The sequence below is a fragment of the Erigeron canadensis genome, chromosome 3 (genome assembly GCF_010389155.1).
Source record: "Erigeron canadensis isolate Cc75 chromosome 3, C_canadensis_v1, whole genome shotgun sequence".
Taxonomy (NCBI): Eukaryota; Viridiplantae; Streptophyta; class Magnoliopsida; order Asterales; family Asteraceae; genus Erigeron; species Erigeron canadensis.
The window spans coordinates 1,420,076-1,443,296 of record NC_057763.1 but is presented as its reverse complement, the minus strand read 5'-3'; the positions used below and the strand labels follow the sequence as shown (position 1 = coordinate 1,443,296).

Below are 23,221 nucleotides of genomic sequence, written 5' to 3'. Positions count from 1 at the left end.
TGCAAGGTGTCAGTTTTGTTATGCACCTGCCTTATACATTAGACCGGGTTTCCTTTGACTTACCAAGATTTATGTTGATAAACTGCTTACAACCATTAAGAGTTGCCACCTTTAAAATTCCAACCAACCACATAGAAGTTGTTAGCAACCTTAGAATTTTGCAGATTAACTAATTAACTAATCATCATCCTCTTAAACAGTCTTTATATATAGTCCAAGTCCTATGTGCATTGTCCTTCACAGTTATTCAAATTCACTTCTCTACTCAAATCCTCTCTAGTCTTCTTTAGCTAATCAAAACAGACCCTCTCATGGCTTCCACCAGCTACGTCTGCATTTTTGTCCTTGCAGTGTTCGCCCTTATGAGCAACGAAATGTGTTATGCTTCACGTAACTTATTGCAGACAACTCCAGCAATGCCACAACCACAAATACCAGCCATACCAACATTGCCACTACCACAAATACCCAATATGCCTACACTTCCACAACCACAGATGCCCACAATTCCGACATTACCAAAAATTCCCACCATTCCGACACTTCCACAGCCACAAATACCCACCATTCCCACCCTCCCTAACATGCCCAAAGTTTCCTTCCCACCATTGCCTTCTATGCCGACGATGCCTACAATCCCAAACCTTCCAACAACTCTACCCAAAATCCCTTTCTTTGCTCCACCACCTTCCAAGTAATAGATTACGCACAAAGCATTGATGCTTGCTCAGAGCAAAATCCATGATACACATATGCCCATTGTAGAGAGCATTGGAGCTTTGGTGCCTACCTATTAGAAGGGTCTTTGGTCCTAATGTTTTTACATATATGTTTTTCTTATATAAATGAGTGATAGGATACGTATCTGTGAGTGTTTTATTATGTGGATTAATCTCTATTCCTGTACTCTTTTAATGATTTCATATACTTCCCTGTAATATATTTGTTTTATATTAATATTAATGTGCAAAAGTTTGAGGCTTGATCGACATTCTGCTCTCTTTTTATCTCTTAACTTTGTGCATCATGTATTAGGAATGAATCTCTGAGTCTTGAAGTCTCATGAATAGAGGCAAAGGGTGGTGTCCAATCCCCTTCTTCTATGGTTGGCCCTGTTAACACTTTCAGGACATGTTAACGAAATAAGTATGCTTCTCGATCCTTTTTTTGAACTCTCGGTATATATAGATTATTTAACGCCTGCATTTCTTTGATGAGGTGAGCATGAATATGGGGATATATTGACATATACATGATTAAGGGTGTAACTTTAGCCTGTGATATGAATTATGAAATAGCAAAATTTCAAAATAATACTAATTGAAGGCCAACACGAATGACAATAAAATGTGTCATATGCTTGTTGGAAAGAACTGGAAAAACAAGAATGCAATGACAACTATTATCTCTCGATAATGTAAAGGCAGAAGCTAAATACGACTTTATTGGGAGAAATGTAATTATTTTAATTTTCATATTTAGTATGATATGTGATGATGACCTTTACATGTCAGTTCGGTTCTGTACATCTATATGCATGTATACAGTATGCACATATACATTTATATGAAGATGACACATAGTAAAAAAAAAAATTAATGGTTTCTATTGGAGTCATCTACTCATTTTCCATCCTGGTTGTAGACGCCAGGCTCTTATAGGACGTGTGTGCCAGCAAAGTCGATATCCTAGTAGCCCTGACTTGCTGTTTAATATATAAGCTGGGTATTAGTGGCCCAATAATATATATGAAAATAATACTTGTTTTATATTTTATGTTAAGTTTTCGGATTAAAATTGAGTGCCTGGGACCTATTTAATTACTGTAATACAAAAAGAGTACTTTCACTTCCCCAGACTCCATTAACTCACCAATTTGCAGCCTCTGACCTCTGGTATGGTGTTGCTGTTCTATGACTGGTTGAGATGGTTTTTCACATGAAAATCTTGTAAGTTCTGTTGTTTGTCATTCATTCTTACAACAGGTGATGTACATAAAGTTAAGCTTATTGTTAATAGTTTATGTGGCAAAAAAATAGGAGAGTCAATGCTTACCAATTGTTGCCTAAAAACAGTACCGATTAATGAACAAAGTCTTCCAGTTTAGAGGTTGCTTAACTAATCCAAACCTAAAAAACCTAAGAGAATATTATGTTGGATATCAAAATTGTATCGAAAATGCTGATAAACTAGGTATAACCATCAGGATTGGCCCAACTGTATAGTTTCCAACCAATATATTAAAGTTTGAACAACACTCATCTGACAGTTTCTTATAAATGCATATCTTTATTATTAAATTACTTACTCTGCATATCATCTATAATTCTATATATACTGGATTCATTGTGCAGTCTTACTCAGAATTTGATCAAGTTCATATCCTGTGCCTCTTAAAAACTCTGAACCTCCTTTAGCAGCTCTGCAGGGCATCCTACAATGGCTTCCAATTGCTATTTTTACATTTTTGCACTTGCATTGTTCTCGATTACAAGCAACGAGATGTGTTATGCTTCACGTAATTTGCTACAAGCAACCCCATCACAACCACAACCACAGATGCCCACAATCCCGACACTGCCACAACCACAGATTCCAACTATCCCAACACTGCCACAGCCACAGATGCCAACAATCCCGACACTGCCACAACCACAGATGCCCACCATCCCGACATTACCAACCATTCCCACAATCCCTAATATGCCTAAGCTTTCCATGCCTCCATTACCTTCTATGCCTACCATCCCCAACCTTCCAACAAGTCTGCCAAATATTCCTAATTTCTTCGCTCCACCACCTTCAAAGAAGTAGACTAAGGACAAACGTGTTGCTTTTCAACACATGGGATAGACTATGTTTGCTAGCTTATACTTTTCACGAGTGTTTTATATGTATTGCTCTAAACTTGTGTACTCTTTGTGTGGTTTGATACAACTTCTTGTAATCTATTACTATTATATGTTTTTAATGTAAAAGGATTCCATTATTTTGATCTGAACTATAAGTATGGTCTGAAAGCCACATCGTCTCTTTGAATCTTTGATATTATATAGTAAGTTGTATCTACCAGTTCCCAAGCCCATAACTGGAGGCAAAAAGTGGTTTCTCCATTTTTTTTATATAGATTGCACCTCATGTCGAATTCTGAGTCTCTGACTAACTTCTTAAAGAATTAATCGGAGAAAAAATAGTATATGCATTCAATGATCACGCTGCATAAACTAATTTGAGTTAGCAATTGTAACTTCAATGATACAGTCATGTTTTTTTCTGCTCGGATCAGCAAGAAGATTGCATGCAACAATGCCATAGCTTAATGCAGGTGAAGAAGTACAGTTATAAATAAATCATGTCAAGTAAAATGTTTATCAAAATGTCAATCCTTCAAGATTACATGTGAAAATATTAAAGGGTGGGTTCTAGCCTCAATTTAATTAGCCCATGATACTGATGTTCCGAAGATTTGCAATTGCATTTTACTTTCCATATTTTAGCATGATCTGTGATGCTGCTGTTTACATGTCAGTTCGGCACTACACTTCTATTTGCATGTATACAGTTTACACACATACATTTATATGAAGACACCTGGTAAAAGAATATAAATGGTTTCCATTAGAGTCATCTTTCTTCATGTTAGACGACGCCAGCCTCTTATAGGACGTGTGTGCAACGTCCTCTAGTAGCCCTGACTTGCAGTTCTATATATAAGCAGGGTATGTTAGGGTAATACTTGTTAAATTTATTTTTTATGTATTATTCTTATATAAATTCAGTGATCGTGGTCTATTCAATTAATTGTTTAGGTTTAGATATAGTACTTTCTCTTCTGCAAACTCCATCAACTCACCGATTTAGCAGCCTCTGGTTACCTTGTTGCTGTTTAATGTCTATTTGTAATGGTTTTTCCGCATGAAAATTGTGTTGAATTCAAATCCCTTACATTCTGTTGTTTGCCATCAATTCTTACATTTATGTGGCAAGAAAAACACTAGAGTCAGCGCTTACCAATTCTTACCTAAAAACAGTACCGATTAATGAACAAAGTCTTTCAGTTTGGAGGTTGCTTAACTACTTCAAACCTAAGAGTATTTTACCGTTGGATATCATTTTGTATCGAAAATGCTGATAGACTAGGTATAACCATCAGGATAGGCCCAAAATGTATAGTTTCCAACCAATCATATTAAAGTCTCAACAATACTCATCTGACTTTTTCTTATAAATGTATATCTTGTAAATATAAATTTAATTACCAACTCTGCACATTGTTTATATATACTGGATTCATTTGTGCATTCTCATTCACAATTTGATCAAGTTCATATCTTGTGCTTCTTAAAAACTCTTGAACCTCCTCTAGCAACTCCCGGGCATCCTAAAATGTCTTCCAATTTCTACTTTTACATTTTTGCACTTGCACTGTTCTCGATTACAAGCAACGAGATGTGTTATGCTTCACGTAATTTGCTACAAGCAACCCCATCACAACCACAACCACAGATACCTACAATCCCAACACTGCCACAACCACAGATGCCAACTATCCCAACACTGCCACAACCACAGATGCCCACAATCCCGACACTGCCACAACCACAGATGCCCACAATCCCGACACTGCCACAACCGCAGATGCCCACCATTCCGACATTACCAACCATTCCCACAATCCCTAATATGCCTAAGCTTTCCATGCCTCCATTACCTTCTATGCCTACCATCCCCAACCTTCCAACAAGTTTTCCAAATGTTCCTAATTTCTTCGCTCCACCACCTTCAAAGAAGTAGACTAAGGACAAATATGTTGCTGCAAGAACACAGAAGATGAAGTCATACTCCTTGATTTTATCCTGTTATATTTATTTAATTTTCTTTGTAATTTTTTCGATGCATGGGATAGACTATGTTTGCTAGGTTATACATTTCACGAGTGTATTACTATGTATTCTTTTAAATTTGTGTACTCTTTGTGTGGTTTGATACAATTTCTTGTAATACATTAGTATTATTTTTAATGTAAAAGGATTCCATTATTTTGATCTTAACTTCAAGTATGGTCTGAGAGGATGTCCACCTCTTCCCTTTGATATTATATACAGTAGTAGGTTGTATCTATCCGTTCTTAAGCTCACAACTGGTGGCGAAAAGTGGTTTTCTACTTTTTTCCATTGATTACGCCTCATGTCGAGCTCTGACTATAACTTCTTAAAGAATTATTTTGAAATAAAAATTGTATATGAATTCAATGATCACTCTGCATATAAGTTTTTTGAGTTTGCAATCCTGACCCCACCGATATATATATATATATATATTCAGTTGTGTTTTTTTTTTTTCCTTTTTTTCTGCTCGGAATAACAAGAAATGGCAACTATGCCATAGCTTCATGCAGGTGAAGAAGTACAGCTATAAATAAATTTAGTCAAAGTAAAATGTTTATCAAAATGTCAATTCTTTAAGATTAAATGTGGCAATATCAAAGGGTTGATTTTAGCCTTAATTGAATAAGCCCACGATATGGATAAGATTTGCAGTTCGCTGAGTGATTTCCATAGCGTATTATATTGAACCATCCGGCCATCAATTATCATAATGATGGAAAATTCTTAATTGGTTAACTTAATTACTTCGTATAATCTTTTAATTTACATCTGTATGCTTCTGCAGTTTTCTTCTGATTTAGGTTTGCATATTAGACTCTCAGTCACCGTAACTGGTTTACCTTTCGCGAGTTGCCACATTGTAATTTAAGTTTTTCTTACTTGAGGTATTTTTGACATTCAGTTTGTATGTAATCTCATACAAATTTTGTTGTTTGACATCAATTTTGAAAATTGGGAAAGGTTGACCAATATTTTTTTAGTATTGAAATCCATGTTTTAATAGCTAACCTAAAATATGAAGATCAATAAACAATCTCATGTTGCTTAACAACTCCAAACTAGAAATCTAACTTTATAATATCTTCAAAGTTCAAACTAAATAGGTGTCGTTTTATAATTGAAAATGTTGGTATACTGGTGCCTATATATTCTACTGTACTTGTATTGTTTCCAACCAACCAATTTAAAGTCTGAACAAAACTCATGACTTTCTAATAGATTATTAGATTATATATATTATTGTAATTTATATCTTTGCAAGTTCTCTATAAATACATACTTTCTTCTCTATGCATTATCATTCACAAATCAATCAAGCTCATTAGCATCTGCCTCTCAATAAAACTTGAGAGCCAAAATAAATAACTCGCATACATCCTACAATGGCTTCGAATTACTACTTTTACATTTTTACACTTGCACTTATCTCCATTACTAGCAATGAGGTGTGTTATGCTTCGCGCCAGTTGCTACAAGCAACCCCGTCACTGCCACAACCACAGATACCGACTATCCCAACAATGCCACAACCACAGATGCCAACAATCCCAACAATGCCACAACCACAGATGCCCACAATCCCGACACTGCCCCAACCTCAAATGCCCACAATCCCAGCACTGCCAACCATTCCCACAATCCCTAATATGCCCAAGGTTTCCATGCCTCCATTGCCTTCAATGCCCACAATTCCTACAATTCCAAACTTTCCAACAACTCTTCCTAAAATTCCTTTCTTTGCACCACCACCTTCCAAATAGTAGACTAAATATGAACAAGTATGCTGCTGCTAAATCAAGGGAAAAGTCAGTAGCTATCATTGATATAGCCGTCATACAAGTGATCAATACATTGCTTTTAAGTTTTATTAGCATCGTGATTTGAGATATGGGGTAGCTTACTTTTCTTGTTACATGATTGTCATGTGTAATTTTTTTGTTTCTGTAATTTTGTGTGGTTTGATATACTTTCTTGTAATATATTCTTGATTTTAGGATGAATGAATCTATTTTTTATAATCAGAACTGTAGCATTTTTTACACGTACCACGTCTTTCATATTATGCAGTAGGTGCATTGATTAAACGGTATATAGTGTCCAGGCACATAATAGTTGAGGTGAAATAGAAGTGTTCTGTCCTTAAAATAGGATTTGTGTAGAGCTCTAATAGATGGAAGTTTGACGAAAAACTAAAAGAAACCTTGTTGATTAAACCATTTCATGATCATATAAACATTGAACGTTTATTTATATGTTAATCCTTGTGGATTACAAGAGATTTTGAAGTGAGGATATAGTTTCAAATGAAAATTTGGACGATCAGTATCTTTTTACATACGGTATGTATATGAAAATCATCAAACTAGAAGAAGAAATTACTACGGAGTATATGACAACCATAAGACTAAGTTTCATCTTGAATCAAGCCATGATATTTAGCGTAAACTACTATGAGCGAGGGAGCTAGATCTTGAAATGTAAAAGGGGAGAAGTGCCATCAAGTCCCTTTGCCGAGTAGTAATCTGCATATTCTTTCACTGTTGTGCCCCTATACTTGGCTGGGTTCGCTTCAGAAAGCAACTCCTGAATCGGCTCGAACACTTTCAAGGTTGGAATCTTGTTTGTTGAAAAGAACGAAGCCACTGATACTCTTGGACCGTTCTTGTTTGCTAACACTCTGTGTTGTGGACTTACAAACTTGTCATTTGTAATCAACTGAAAAGGTTACACAAATAACTATACCATGTTAGATAATTAGCACACTATTTAAGATAGACGAAAATGATATTCCATTAATATTGAGAAACAGAGAAAGAGATAGAGATATGCCTGTAGTAGATCGCCCACATTTACTACTAGAGCTCCGGGGATGGGAGGAACGTCTATCCACCGGTTCTGATAAAACACTTGGAGGCCACCAACATGATCTTGTTGAAGAACTGTGATGAAACTACTGTCGGTGTGATTGGGGGTACCTATTGCTAACTCAGGTTGTGGGCAAGAAGGATAGTAATGGCCAAGAACAGCAAGGCCTTCAGCACACCCCATTTCCAAAAGGTGATTAGGATGGAGTCCAAGAACCTCCGATATTAACTCTAACAGACAACCTCCAAGCTTTAACACACGACTCGAGTACTCTGGCCATATATCCCTACAACAATAATTTTCAGTTGACCTTTAAATCATTAGAGTCAGAATATATACTTCAATCTTTACCATATACACAAAAGAGATTTTTCAAGTGTCAAAATATATTCACTGTTTCATAATATATGTATGGTTCAAGTTAATAGATTTCCAACCGGTACTTCACCAAATCATTAATAAATAACAGAACAATCAAGCAAGAAATAAATTAATTTAGTCCAATCGGGTTTTTCTCTGAAATTGGAGTTGGGGATATAAAAAGGCAGGTCGTTGAACCCCATTTACAGTTAAAAAGGAAATATATGTATATACTAATCAATTCCATTCAATTTAAACATATGGGCTAGAAAAAGATCATTGATCAACCTGCAAGGTGGTGGTAACTCCTCGGGTTGAGGAGGATTAGGAGCCATAGAGCATAAAAGAGTGTCTCTCCAGTTAGTAACCGGTGCAGCATACAAGTCAAAATTGCTGTTATAAACCACCTTACATTGCCCGTCCCTTGTGTACCACTCTTTCTTGACGTCACTATCTTGTTCATGAAACCCAATCACCCCTTTCTTCATATCTTCTAGCATACTTTCCGGAATTCCATGATTCACAATCTGAAAGAACCCCCAGCTCTCTAGCGCGTCCTTCACTTTCTCTATCACCTCCTTTCGCCTTGTTGGGTCTTCATTGATTCCATTTAAGTCGATCGTTGGAGGAATTGGTTTTGGAAGTAATGGTTGGTCAGACGATTTGATGTTTTCATCTAAAGGTATGAGAAATATACGTGGGATTTTCGTGATTCCAGTATCGACAAGTCCTTTGACACCGGTTTTGGTTTCATCGAATGCTATTAGTTCAGCTTTACGATCGTAATCAGGTTGGATTATTGAGGATGTGTTATCAAGAACCATCTTTGTGTATATATTTCTTGGTTGGCAACTATACTATTAGGACCATCCATAACGACCTTGATCCACTCGATATATATATATATATATCCTTTTTTTGGTTAGAAATTTTCATGGTCACACGATATATTTGTCCGCTACGTAGAGCTTGATCAGCATGTAACAATATATTTAGTCGATTCTGGTACAATTTTAATGGTAACTACGTACCATTTCTAGTAAAATTTCATTCCGTCAGTCATTTGAATTTTCATAAAAAAACAAGATTATTCTGTCAAATTTCAATAATTCAAATTCTAATTTTTTTGACATATTACATTTTTTCCAGAAACATTTCGTGAACCAAACGCGCCATAAGTATTTTAAAACATATGTAATGTAACATCGTAGGGGTGTTGATGGGTCGGGTTAATTGGGTTTTGGGTTATTTGGTTCGGGTTATTCGGGTTTCAAAGAATTATAAGTTAACCCGTAACCCAAATCAAATAATATTTGGGTTATTTGGGTTTAGGTTGTTTGGGTTCGGGTTTTGGTTAACCCAAATAAAATGTCATTGAATTTATGTGCATTAGTTACGCAATATTGTAACAATATAATTTCAATTTCAAAAACTTGAATAATAGTGATACTTATATAGACTAAGTTCTTTATTTTCAAATGTGTTGAAACACTTTTGATTATGCATTTTTTGAATTCTTGAATAAAAAAATGATAATATTATTAGAATAAAAGTCATAGACAAAACAAATAAATTACAAACTATATAAAAATATCGAAACTACTGATATTAAATAAACAAATTTTGACAATATATAACTCTTTTTATATTCATATTTTTATCATCTTTTATTAGTGTATTTTTTAACATCCATTATTATTTAACTTTACACGTTTCTGATTTTGTTTATAAATGAAAATTTAATATTCAAATAATATATACTTTAAACAAATTTAATGTGTTATATTAGTGTATATATATATAAACGCATCTTATTTGGGTTATTTGGGTTGACCCAAACTATAACATTTTCACCCACAACCCAAACCGATTAAGCTTTGGGTTATTTGGGTTAACCCAAATGACGACCCACAAACCAAATAACCCAACCCGTATCACCCAAACCCATTCGGGTTGGGTCGGGTTATTTGGGTTTGGTTATTTTCAACACCCCTATAACATGAGATGTAGACCTCTACCAAGGTAGAAAGATGTATGTCTAAGCCATTAAGTAGAACTCAAGTGGCAACTCGAAATAGTTCAAATAACACATATGTAAATGATAATTCGACCTTTGCATGGGGGGGAATTGAACCCATAATCATTGTCTCAAAAGCAAAGGTGATAACCAATGATTTATTTAAAATCATACTAGCATTGTACCCGCGCGATGCGAATATTTGGTGGTGACGACGACTGGTGGCGGTGACGGCGGTCGTGGTGGTGACGAACTGTTGGTGGTGGGTGTAAGTAATTGATGTAAAGGGGTAATGAAGATATTTTTAAAAATAAAGAATTGATGATATAAATTAATTTATCAAAGGTAAAGTGATAATTTTGCATCCAACACTTCTATGAGAAAGAAAGTGATAATTATTATAAGATAAGTATAGATAGATGTATTATTTAAATTATTTAGAGTTGACACTTTGAGGTCTACTCAATAGAGAGTTTTAAAACCCAATAAATCCGAGTACTATCAATTAGTTATTTAGTTTCCATTTTTAACATGAAGACTTTTAACTTTATTGGTCTTGATAGTTTACCTAGGATAGGAAGACTAGTAAGCAATGCCTTCGTGTTTGTAGGTAGTTTAGCAACGTACGTTATGCCTAGGTAAGGAATAATATCGATCTAAATGCTAGATGTCACTTTTGTATTACTATATCGCTATGGTATCCAACAAACCAATTAAGTCGTATCAAAAGTCATGACAATGCCTCATATGTTTTTTTCACTCGTATTTATTAACGTCATCTCTTAGTTACTTTACGCATCTAAATATATCGATTTAGATGCAATTATTTTTTTGTGGGCGACTTACAATCCATTAGTTGTTTGTGGTATATTCATAGGTATATGAGTATATCCAATGGGCATTTAAACAAGGGAAAGAAATCTATATGTGTATGTAACTTGTCTTCAGCTACTATTGTAGGAAGTACTCTTTGTTTTGGTTTATTGTATGTAAGTAACTTGTTAAAAGTGAACAGATCGTGTAAATAATCTGCTAAATGCTGATGTGGCGGTCTCTCATTGGGTCACGTATCAGATGTTTGATGGTGCCATGTTAGTATCCAGTCGATTTCTTACACCATTTGTTCAGTTTTGAGACAAACTTACATACAATGAACCAAAACAAAGTTTCTTTCCTATGATAATAGCGGAAGACAAGTTACATACACACAGATTCTTTTCCCTTAAAACAATTCAAGAATATTATGGCTTGGTTTAGTTTTTCCTCAGTTAATGAGATGTTGGTGATTTGGGGTCATATAAAAGTTATAACGTGTCAAAATTTCATTGGGATCATTTCACGTCAGTAATAATTCGAACACATTATTTGTACTTGTATGTGTCATATATAATAATACTCGTAATAGATATTTGTATCGTAATTCTTTTAGATTCATAAATACAAGTTATAACAAACAGTTTAGGTTGCGTTTACTTGGCGGATTGTGATGGAATTTCATTCCAAGGTTGAAGGAATCTTATTCTTATTGAATGTACAAATATCTTTAAATGATGGAATTTACAATCTTAAGGGGTATGTAGTATGCCAAAAAATGTCATTCCATCAATAAGTGGAATCTTCATAAGACAGATATACCCTTTACAACCCTACACAGTACATAATACAAAAAGCCTCCATCTCTTTTTCATTCATTTCTATTAATCTTATTTGATCCTTCATACATATCCTTTTCTGTCAAGTAACTTTTTAAAATTCTTATTTCATTAATCAATTCCTAGTAATATTTTGATATTAATTCATATTATATCATTTTTTTCTTAAGTGGATGATTTTTTTTTTGCAATTTCTTTTTATATTTTTATACCATTTTTTTCCAATTAATTCCAAGTAATATTTTGTTTTCTTCTTGTTTTAATTGTGCCATGAAGACTGCACTAATCAAAGTTGTTAACTGATAAGTTCTTTTGCTTATATGTTTTCTATTATTTTTTCTATTTTTGCTATTTAAGGTTTTTTTTAGATTATATATGTTATTTTTTACGCGTTGGATGATGGATCTCACGTCTTAGTTTAGTAACATGTCGGTTAGACAAAGGGGAAAACAAATAGTTGTTGTATTTTGGAACCAAGTTATGATTGTAGTTGTATGGTTTTTTACTACAATATACATGTTGATGATCAAATACATACTATTTAGTAAATCACATATTCGAACCATTTCATCAGGTTTTAGTCGATCCACAATATTAGATAGGTATACAAAAGTGATACAACAATGTGTCTTTTATGCATTCACTACAATATACATGTTGATGATCAAATACATACTATTTGTCATGAATGTTTTTTTATGTGTTTTATACTTGGCATATAATATTATTATGTTTTTACATAAATATAGAAAAGTTAATTTTTTTTATTAAAGGAATTTTGGTCTTTTATCAAAATTCCATTCCAATTCCATTTGAAAGATTTACAGACCAAATAAAATAAAAGAATTAAATTTCATTCCATTTTAAGACAACTAAACAAACTACAGAATTAAATTTCATTTCATATCATTCCATCAAATTCCTTTCTTTTCAAAAAAAATTCTACATACCAAACGTGCCATAAGATTAAAAAAATGTACTCCAATCGGATTTTCTTTTATATATTTAGAATCTACATAATCTATTTGTATCTCATCATCTCAGTGATGAACAAATATGTGGGTGTAGTTTAGTGGTGAGAATTCCACGTTGTGGCCGTGGAGACCTGGGCTCGAATCCCAGCACCCACAACTTTTTTTTATTTTAATCTTTCCTTTTTCTTTTAATTCAGTTTTCATACATCCTTATGGGCCGGATACTCGTAAAAATATGATGATTGACATAGTTTTTGAGTTTTATATATAACACAGGCCCAACTTAACTACTTTTCCTCAAAACCCTAATCCAGCCCATACAATAGAAACTTGTATCACCCCTAAAACCCTACTTCTTTGATTATATATACATCGCTATGCTATATCCCTTTCATATACAAATCATCTTTTTTTGCAGCCTTCTCAATTCTTAAAATCATATCTCCAATTCCATACTCTTTGTGAGCTTTTCTTTTGTTATTTTTGTTGTATATATATATATATATGAAATACTTTATTAAATTAATGAAATATTTTATTATATCTCAATATATGAATATGATGTGAATTATTGTCGCCCCAGTCTTATGAACTTTGTATACATGTACATAGTTCTATGGTGATAGACATATATTTATAATCTGATTCTTTTTTTATAATTTTTGTGTCTTTTATCAATTATAAGTTTGGTTAATATAAAAAAAATATTTGTATGTGAAAATGATGAGAGTTATTGTCGCCCCAGTCTTATGAGCTTTGTAACAATTACCTAGCTCTATGGTGACAGACATAATTAATAATCTGATTCATTAATCAAAACCATTTTTTTTTGTAAAAATTATTTTTCATAAAATTTGTAGAGTATCGACTTAGTAAATAATTGATATGATGATTTATTTTACCCATTTTTGTCTGTATATTCGGATGATGATTTACAATACATGCACTACCATCTGATCATTGAAGTTTGTTAAGTCGATATTCTGTATTTATGTTGTAATATTTATTCCAACAAAATTGAATTTTTTTGGTGCTAGATTACAAATTATAAGTTTATTGCTTTCAATGATGCAAAGAATTATTTTACACTGATGTTTAACTGTGATTAACTTAAATTGATCACCATCTTTCGGCTGAGATTGCATAAAAGTAAATTTTTTCTATTTATTATATTTTAATGTATTTGTTAATTAACGTTTTTTAGTAGTAATAATAATGCCCATTGGTATCTAATGCCTTGACTTATTTAATGTATTAGGCATTTCGTTTTTATTTGGGCAAATAGTGATGATAACAAATTTGCGACACAGTTTGCTGTTTTATGTCCAAAGCTTACTGTTATTTATTTCTGTTCACATTTTTTCTTTCTTTAACTTCACATAATTTTTAAAATGTAATTTTTTAAGAAAAAAGTTATATAAATAAGGGCTATGATGAGAATCTAGGAAAGTCATGCACCACTCTGATTCATTGTGACTGATAAACTTTCTCATTACCCATTTTTGCTTCTGAGCCCTTTTTATATGATATTTATCTCAGTTTGTGAAATCAATAAAATTTGTAACTTGATTATTCAAGTGGAACCAAATGATGGGATTTCTCATTGAGAGATCAAACCATGATGCGGACCGTATAGCTTTAATTAGCTGTTGGGGATAAATTTTTGGTTTCTGATGGTTCTATAATAGGCTCATTATCTTATATTGTGTCAGTTTGTGATATTGTTATTCGTTTGCAAAAGTGCCTGAAACACACCCCGGATATTTGAAAAGTATAACCGCCAATCTATCACTTCATTATTGAACTACAATGTACAGACAGTAAATTGTCAATAAATAAAAGTTTGTCCTATTCATTAACATCTGGGAAACATTTTGGGTAATCAAACCAACTCTTATACGAGCTCTTGGTGGTTTGTTCATCTTACCATAAATTAGAGCTACTTTTGATTCTAGAATATTATGTTCGATATTTACTCACATTTTTTCATTTCTATGTAAAAATCATTTTAGTGACTTGATAGTATTGTTAATCAATTCCATAATCAGGACTCTTCAAAAATGTCTAGTAACAGAACCTTCTTCAAAAATGTCTAATTGGTAAGCTACATAAGCAATTGATATGGGATAAAAGATCTTACTTTAATTCTAGTTTCAAAAATAGATATTTTTTTTAACATTGAGAAATACCATCAATTTACATACTTGTATCACAATTTACCAATTACAAAACTGATTTTACAACTGGTAATACACGTAGGATATAGATAAAAGGTATCATTACAAGTATAATTTGTTTTTGGATCATAAATTTTTTCTAAGTTAGCCACATGACTTCCAAACTTTCTAATCATTAATCAAGCGCGTTTGGTATGTTTTGAGAAGGAATGAAATCTTTTAAAGGAATTGGAATTTAAAGGAATGGAATTTGACGGAATGTTTTTGATTTTTTGGAAATTTAAGTATTCCTTCCTCCATCTCCAAGGAATGGAGATTCCATCAAATGATGTAATGTTTACATTTTTATGGAATGAGATTCCATCTCTTTGTGCAACCAAACGCACTAAGGAATGAAATTCAATTCCAATTCCATCAAATTTTGTGAACCAAACGTGACTTTAGAAGGTAAACTTGTAATGATGTTATGAGATGGGTACCTATGTAATGTGGAAGTGGTGTTGGCATTAGTGATGGTGCTATGTAATGTGGTAGTGGTGTCGGTATTAGTGATGGTGGATGTGGTGATTTGGCAAAAACCGGCTAAAATAACTATATTGGGTCTACTATCAAGTAGCCAGTCATTTTTTCTTTTTAATTTCATTTTGAGTTATTTTATTTAATCATATTAGTTACATTGATATAATCTATATAAACGTAAGTCTAATTAAATAGTTACTCATCAAGAAATCAATATCAATCTTTAAGACATGAAGTCTCGCTCGAACTAAGGCTCCCACTTACGAAATTAGTTTCCATGGATTAAGAGATGTTCCTTCTTATTTCACCAATTAATCTGATCCACATATGCTATCAACGAAATTAGTTTTCATGGATTAAGAGATTTTCTAATCAGGGTCTGCGTATGCCGGCGATGAAGAACCAATCACAATCTATAAAAAAAAAAGAAAAAACCCGGTCAACCTTAACTATATATATATATACTGATAATTTCTAAATGATATATACCTCTTATGTTCAATTGAAGAAGAAGAAGGATTCAGAACTGGTGATTTGGCATTCTTCATAATCGGACTAAGATAGATGGATGGATGGATGGATCTGTTAAGATGAGCTTCTTTGATTAACTGCTAAATTTATGGAACAAAAATCATACAGTAATATAGATATAGCAAGGTGTATGTATAGTTTTGGTATATGTGAATGAGTGAGTGATGAGTGGTGGCCGGAAGTCACGAGGATATGATGAAACTGATGATGAGGATTAGCAACTTCGTTTTGCTAATCATCGTTGGTGACCCCGTGATGAGATAATAGTCTTCGTCGTTTCAGTGAAGAAGGTTGATGATCGATCATCAAGTGGTAGTAGTGGCTGTTGTTGCTTGTTGATCTATGCTTCTTGATCGTCATATCCGCCGGCCTGATCTTGTGTTGATTGTAATCTTTTTTCTTTTCCCACGATAAGGAAAATGGTGTTTGAGGGTGATGTTTGAGATGGGTCAGATTCAGATAGTGGAGGAAGTAGGTTGGTGGTGAAGTTGAACCAAATAATATTTGATAAATAATAAAATAAAATCTAAAGGGTATATTAGTCAAATAAAATAAGTCTATGTGTGGGAAATAATACTTTAAGTGTAAAAATAATATAAATGGTTTAGCCGGTTTTTTTCCCCACAATAGGACGGAATTTTGTTTGGACCTCAATAAAGTAAAAAGTGACAAGTTGAGGTACTTTACAGATAAAAAACCCATATAAATAGTAGTATAATTATTTTATGGTTAAGTAATGTATATTTTGTAAATAACTTTATTAGCAGTATTATAGAAATATTTTTAAAATTTTTAAATTAATAAATAAAGAAAAAAGATTTTTTTGATAAATATGGTTGAAAAATATTTTAGGATATAATGTGTAGATTTATTGAAGTTAAAAAAAAATATTTTAGGTATTTTAAAGATATAAAGAGTTGAAATTGTTTTATAATAGAATATAGATAAGGTATTCTGTTTTTTTTTTTTTCATATTTTCTCTATGAATAGTTATAAAAACGATTAAATTTAAAGAATCATTTTTTTGGTTTGTTTAAAATTACATGTATTATTCTTAGTTTTGATCTTTTGACTTTTGACCCTTATCTACATTTTTAGTCAAGAATATTGGTCAAAAAGTTAATGTTTTTTGTTCAATACTGTTGAGGGGTCTCCAAAGTCAGGAACTAAAGCCGTAAATTATGAAAGGTAAGGATGAAATTTGTAATCTTAATAAACACAACTTCCCACATCTAAACGTGATGCGCTTCTTTCATTAGCTTTGCAAGCTACATTATTTTTTTTTTTTGGCATTACCGTATGACTTGCACATCTTTGACGGTAGACTCATCATTTTAAATATGGAAACACCATGGTAATTCTGAAGAGAAATAATGTTAGCTAGCGATCTGAAGACGGAAGCGCATGTTTGGATATAGTAGGATGTGATTATTGGATCATCATATTCGATTCATGTTGGCATATCCTTGTATTCAATTCACTAGACGATCGTTTTAGGCCTCCAAAATTTCAAGGCCTTAATGTTTTATATATTATACTTAATGTTTGAATTTTGTACTAAGTAATATTACGTGATTTGGATTGCAGTAATACTCTTTTGATATTTGCATCAACATCTGAATTTTTTATTACTGGTAATTCAATAACACAAGTCGAGCTACTTTTCTTTAAAAAATTTATATGGTAATAAACTAGGTCCCCAAAATTGATGTCGTTTGAGGTCTCTAAAACCCTTAAGCCGCTACTGATAAATCCATAAATTGCATACCATATTGCAGCATACAAGCACTTAAGACTTAACTATACATTTTCAAACAAGAAATACGGAGTTAGAGGTGAACCTCTTAATGGTCCATTATTCAAAGTTACAAAAACCGTGGATCACATGTTGGAGGGATTTCATTCATTGTGTTAAGTTTCAAATAACAATGTGTTTTTGATATGATGTGAAAATCAAAAAATTGTTAACACAATGTATTTTATAAAAAGAAATTAATTAAAAACAAATTCAGATCACAGTATAAACCTTGTGACATGTAGTTAGACCTATCATTTATCATTTCATGATATTAAATTGAGAAAATACATATATTTGCTTCAAGAGTGATATGAAAATTGACAGTGTCATTTATAATTTTAGATTATTGAAGCTTATTAGCTCCCTCCCTATACACTACCATTTCACTACAATTTACACATTCATCTACACTTTACATAAATAAACTTTATATACCAAAACACACTTTCAAACACCCAAATGAATCCATCTTCTTAAGAATCTTTCGATTGGAGGTCGAAACTATACACCAAACTTCGAGGCTAAAAACTCAAGCACATAAGGAACGTCGGGGGTGTTATTAACTACATGAACACGGGAAATGCGGGTTACACGGGGGAAATTGAAGAACTCCTCTGATTGGGCCAACATCCTAATGTCGTGGACCAACAGTACGACCACGCTTGAGCAGACGAAATATTGTCAAGGCAATGTCGGCCCGGTCATCGGCCCTATGGTTACGTGACTGACCTGAGGGGAGAATACGCAAGACGTCCTAGAGGATCAAATGAAGACCACGAGTATGAACACCTTGAGTACATCCATCGCAATGATGGTGACAATGACGTGTCGTCTAGGGATTCTCAGTTTGGTTGACATTATTAGGACTTGTAATTTTAATTTTAAGTATTTTATGTAATGTGTTTGTTCTTTTAAATAATGTGTTATTTGTGTTTTTTAAGTAATGTAGTGTTTATAATTTTAATGAAATGTTTTTAATTTGGGAGATTGAAAATGTCAAGTTAGATAAACTACATAAAAGATGGATCCAAGATTAATTTTTATTTCTTTAGTATAAGGTTGGTTTAAGGAGATTAGTTCTTTGAGCATCTCCAATGTTATCAAGCTATTAAAGACTTTTTTCAATGTCTCTATTATTAATACATGATATTAAATTAAGAGTATTAGTTAAAGTTATAATAAAGTATTTTATTAAAAGGAATTTAGAAGTGAGTGTGAATGTATAGAAAAAAGTCATTGATCAAATAGCTTGAGAAACATCAATCTTTTGAAGGAAAAAACTATTCTCTCAAATAGTAAAAAGCTATTTAAAAACTTTTTCTTTCAAAATAAGTTTTTCATCAACCTTTTATTGGAAATGCTCTCAGATGGTTATTAGATTTAGTAAAGGCACATCCTAACAAATTTGCGTCCCAGTTTGTTGCTTTATGTCCAAAGCTTATTGTTATAATTAATTTCTGTTCACATTTTTTGATTTTATAAAGTGTAATTTTTTGAAAATATCCCATATAGAAAAATGGCTATGATGAGAATCTAGGAAAGTCATGCACCAGTCTGATTCATTGTGACTGATAAACTTTCTCATTACTCATTTTTGCTTCTGAGCCCTTTCTGTTTTATACCTATTTCAGTTTGTTAAATGAATAATACTGGTAATTTGATTATTGAAAAGGAACCAAATAATGGGGCTTCTCATTGAGAAATCAAACCATGATGCGGACCGTATAGCTTTGATTGGCTGTTGGGGGATAAATTTTTGGTTTCTGATGGTTCTTTTATAATAGGCTTAATATCTTAGATTGTTCTTTTTATTAATTGATTTTAATTCAAATGCGGCTGCAGTGTTGTAAATTTGCGTTTCTAGCTTTCTTACTATCGAAGCTAGTATCAACACACTCCAGTTTTAAAATGGACGACATTGTTCGAAATTTTCTTTACATGATTTCTAATAATAATTATCTTAAAAGTCATTATGGCATGACAAACAACAATGAATAAAACGGTTTCATTATTTATAAGTAATCGGTTTTTAACAATAATTTATAATCATTTTGAGGACCTAATTTGGTCTGATTGTGTGCATTCTACGAACCCAATATAAACTGTCTGTTTTTCTTCTTTTGTGATCGGTGATAGTCCACGCATCTATAATATCATCACGGTGAATTGATTCGGTAGTATAAAACTTTTGAAATTTATATATATACTAAAAATCATGTGGTTTTTACAAGTTTCCATGCACATGGTATAATTACACATGCATGCAACTTTGACTCTTTACCTTTTAACCTTCTAAAAATTTTATATTTTACATTTAAGCTCATCACCTTTTACTACTTTACATTTTAACTCTCTAAAGTTTTCTCTTTACTTTTTAACCCCCAAATTTAAGCCCATCACCTTTTACTACTTTACATTTTAACTCCCTAAAGTTTTCTCTTTACTTTTTAACCCCCAAAGTTTTTTCCTTTTACAGTTTAGCCCATTATCTTTTACGTCTTTACCTTTTAACTCCCTAAACTTTTACATTTTAGCCTATCAATAAAATGCTTTATTGTTACAATGTCAAATAAATGTTAGTTGGTGACTTATCAAATTTGTACCAAAACATTGTCATCTGAAAAGATAATTTACTTGAGTCTCGCCGCAAGGTGTGTAATATAATCTGCGTCAACGTGTTTAAGCTTAATGAATCATTGTTCATAACGTTACTATAAAAGCTCCGCGACAACGCGCGGGTGTTTATTTCTAGCGTATACTAATTACTAATTAAGTAGAGAAACCCACAAGTTTAATTTGATGGTGTCACTGTCACATGAATGCATGATCAAACCCGCTTATTTTTACTTATGATTTTTTTCGTTTCAAAGCTATCTTATGTTGAAAACGGGTTCGGTAGACATAGGATAGCGCTTTTATTAATTAATATCTTGTCATAACAAGCATTACACTTTTGTTTAATTGGATGTCCCTTGTTAGGACTCAAGCATAGGTTGTTATAGATTGATCCTTGTTTCACTGAAAATAGGTTTGATGAGCAGAATAAGACTTTTGAAAATCATTATTGATGCTGATGAGATTGGAACTTCTAATCGATAGAGATAATAGGAGGAAAACCAGCTCAGTGGTTACTCAGTTCGTGACATTGTTACTACAAGACATTGATTATTATTTTATTTTTTTAATTCTGATTCGAAATGAAGCATTACCTTTGATAGAAGACTTAAAAGTAAAACACAAATCTATGAAGTTTGACAAAACACATAAACAAAATTTCCATGAAGTTCGATTTAATTATTTATCTGACCGTGTAAGGATTGTTCCGGTTATAAAGGAGTTCTAATGGTCAAAAATGTATATCGATTGAAATAATATTATTTTTATAATTGTCTTCTTAGATAATCCAAGATTTAATTTGTTGCCAAAAGTCGAAATAACTTTTGAGTTTTGATAAATCGAACTTGATAAAGCTGTCATGTAAGCTTCTTTATATATCATTTGATGAGCAAACAATGTATTTGTAAATATATTAACCACGATTTTGTAGCGACTAAAAATTAATTCATGTTAAGGACAGAAATTAGAAATTAATATGACTTTGTAATCTTTGGACTTTAAAGCTGAATAAGTGGTTAACATCTTTGTCTTTTGGAAACACAACTCAAGGTTTTTATCCATATACCTTGCAAGGTTGAAGGGTTTTTTTTTTTTTTTTTTTTTTAATCTTAGAATGAGTCTGGAAAGCGGTTTCTTTACTCTGTTATGCTATGGGCAATGTTGTCTACATCTTAACCTCTTCATGCACAGTCGAGGTATTGAGACACAAACCTTTTGTAGACATCATTGGGTGTTTACATACTTTGTAATCCTCGAAGCTATTTTCTAAAAACTTTGGGTACATGAGGTCCATAACACCACCTGTTAGGCTTTTAAACTTAAAAGGGTAAATAAGTGGAAAGTCTTTGGTCCCATGTATCGTCTTGATACCTAGAGCGCATTGCGTATAGAACTCTTGCTTGATGACTCATCATTTTCATACATGGATCACAAGAGATAGTTTATGCACTTGTAAGCAATAGCGGATTTAGGATTTTCAAGTACCGGGAGCTATTTCTTTTTTCTTAAATAACTTGGTTGTTTTTAAAGAATCATGGACTTAGAATGAGTTGGGAAAAGGCCCCTAGGCTAGACACAATGAATTAAATTATGTAAACTAAGTTCTGAAAACGTTGATAAATATTACATCAACAAACATAACAAAAGCCATTTATAAGATATAAAATTATACAAATATATAGTGAACAAGAAACATATCATACATGTAAAACTTAAATGCAAAACTAAAAAACCTAAAACTACTGGACAAATTAAACGCTCATTATAATACAATAAAAAAATTTTAAAAACTCTAAAGCCTAAAAAAGAATGGCAGATGTGAAATTGTCAAAAATCAATATTCAACTCAATACTCAATAATCAACCACTTCAATAGCAAGTCTTGTAGTAGTTACTTATTGGGATGAATTGTTTTGCTTTCTAGGTTGGGGTCATATTTCTCTTTAGGCTGGGTTCAATTTACATAATGTATCAAAAGTGTGAAAGTTGAGCTAGTTTTCGCTGGGGTATCCCCTCCTCTCATAAGGTTGGGTCCGCCTATACTTGTAAATTCATGTAGTCAATAGTGACAGTACCAGTTTAATTTATGATCAATTGGTTTGAAACTGTTCTTATACTTGTGGACAGACATATGGTGTTCAAAAAAAAAACAACTTGTGGAAGACAACATCATATTGTAAAATAATTATAGCTAACAGGTTAGACCTACCTTTTAATTAGGTTAGTGACAAAATTTTGATGGTGTACCCACGAAGGGTACTCGGCACGAAGCAACGCACCTACATGAAGGGCTTATAATTACCGGAGGTTAAAAATGGTTAAAAATAAACCTAAATCATTTCCTACAATATAGTAAATCATATCCCAATTATTAAGGTATTTTTAAACAAAATTAAGGGCTTATATATTTGTTCCATAAAATCAATGTCCATATTTGTAATATCCTTTTGGCATTGGTTAGCTGTGGTTAGTTGAAAAGACTCGTAAGGGAATCGGAACATACTCAGATAGCATGAGGTCTAATTAAAATGGTTGCTTGAGTCAAAGCATTTATACTCCTTTATAAAATAAACTCAACCCCCTTTCTTATATTTAAGAACGTGATATGTCTAATTACCCTTCATCTTAATACATCCTTATTTCTGTTTTATAGAATGTGACTAAAAATACCCTTATTCACAATTAGAAAAAAAAACCCTAATTTTAATCTCTATCTCTCTCTCACGTAGAAACAAATAGAAAAAAAACCCTAATTCACAATTCGTCCTTCCTCCCCCTTTCACATTCCACCTCAAAAGTTCATCACATTGCCAACCACAATGA

General features: G+C 32.6%; 5 protein-coding genes and 7 non-coding genes across 12 annotated transcripts; 9 read left to right on the top strand and 3 right to left on the bottom strand.

Annotated features, from left to right (window-relative positions):
* Positions 1-379: 379 nt before the first annotated feature.
* On the bottom strand, positions 380-2,433 carry LOC122590781 (chorion class high-cysteine HCB protein 13-like). The gene is made up of 2 exons (XM_043762953.1): positions 2,361-2,433; positions 380-687 (listed from the first exon to the last, which is right to left on the bottom strand). Exons 1-2 carry the CDS (start codon positions 2,431-2,433, stop codon positions 380-382), a joined length of 381 nt encoding a protein of 126 aa, XP_043618888.1.
* A 6-nt stretch (positions 2,434-2,439) lies between these two features.
* On the top strand, positions 2,440-2,814 carry LOC122590780 (protein PELPK1-like). The gene has a single exon (XM_043762952.1). It carries the CDS (start codon positions 2,440-2,442, stop codon positions 2,812-2,814), a length of 375 nt encoding a protein of 124 aa, XP_043618887.1.
* A 1,640-nt stretch (positions 2,815-4,454) lies between these two features.
* On the bottom strand, positions 4,455-5,747 carry LOC122590779 (chorion class high-cysteine HCB protein 13-like). Its single transcript, XM_043762951.1, has 2 exons — positions 5,729-5,747; positions 4,455-4,813 (listed from the first exon to the last, which is right to left on the bottom strand). The coding sequence occupies exons 1-2, from the start codon at positions 5,745-5,747 to the stop codon at positions 4,455-4,457; spliced, it is 378 nt and encodes a 125-aa protein (XP_043618886.1).
* A 461-nt stretch (positions 5,748-6,208) lies between these two features.
* Positions 6,209-6,832, top strand: LOC122590500 (protein PELPK1-like). Its single transcript, XM_043762701.1, has one exon. The coding sequence runs from the start codon at positions 6,272-6,274 to the stop codon at positions 6,647-6,649; it is 378 nt and encodes a 125-aa protein (XP_043618636.1). The 5' UTR covers positions 6,209-6,271; the 3' UTR covers positions 6,650-6,832.
* A 278-nt stretch (positions 6,833-7,110) lies between these two features.
* Positions 7,111-8,980, bottom strand: LOC122592327 (1-aminocyclopropane-1-carboxylate oxidase homolog 1-like). The gene is made up of 3 exons (XM_043764528.1): positions 8,403-8,980; positions 7,719-8,040; positions 7,111-7,604 (listed from the first exon to the last, which is right to left on the bottom strand). Exons 1-3 carry the CDS (start codon positions 8,936-8,938, stop codon positions 7,353-7,355), a joined length of 1,110 nt encoding a protein of 369 aa, XP_043620463.1. The 5' UTR covers positions 8,939-8,980; the 3' UTR covers positions 7,111-7,352.
* A 3,861-nt stretch (positions 8,981-12,841) lies between these two features.
* TRNAH-GUG lies at positions 12,842-12,913 on the top strand. Its single transcript has one exon. It is a non-coding gene; the product is annotated as a tRNA-His (tRNA).
* Positions 12,914-13,311: 398 nt separating this feature from the next.
* Positions 13,312-13,405, top strand: LOC122594694. Its single transcript, XR_006323069.1, has one exon. It is a non-coding gene; the product is annotated as a small nucleolar RNA U31b (small nucleolar RNA).
* A 68-nt stretch (positions 13,406-13,473) lies between these two features.
* On the top strand, positions 13,474-13,565 carry LOC122594693. The gene has a single exon (XR_006323068.1). It is a non-coding gene; the product is annotated as a small nucleolar RNA U31b (small nucleolar RNA).
* A 70-nt stretch (positions 13,566-13,635) lies between these two features.
* Positions 13,636-13,720, top strand: LOC122594736. Its single transcript, XR_006323093.1, has one exon. It is a non-coding gene; the product is annotated as a small nucleolar RNA Z195/SNORD33/SNORD32 family (small nucleolar RNA).
* Positions 13,721-13,814: 94 nt separating this feature from the next.
* On the top strand, positions 13,815-13,901 carry LOC122594737. The gene has a single exon (XR_006323094.1). It is a non-coding gene; the product is annotated as a small nucleolar RNA Z196/R39/R59 family (small nucleolar RNA).
* A 281-nt stretch (positions 13,902-14,182) lies between these two features.
* Positions 14,183-14,273, top strand: LOC122594742. Its single transcript, XR_006323099.1, has one exon. It is a non-coding gene; the product is annotated as a small nucleolar RNA Z221/R21b (small nucleolar RNA).
* Positions 14,274-19,299: 5,026 nt separating this feature from the next.
* Positions 19,300-19,390, top strand: LOC122594743. Its single transcript, XR_006323100.1, has one exon. It is a non-coding gene; the product is annotated as a small nucleolar RNA Z221/R21b (small nucleolar RNA).
* Positions 19,391-23,221: the final 3,831 nt, after the last annotated feature.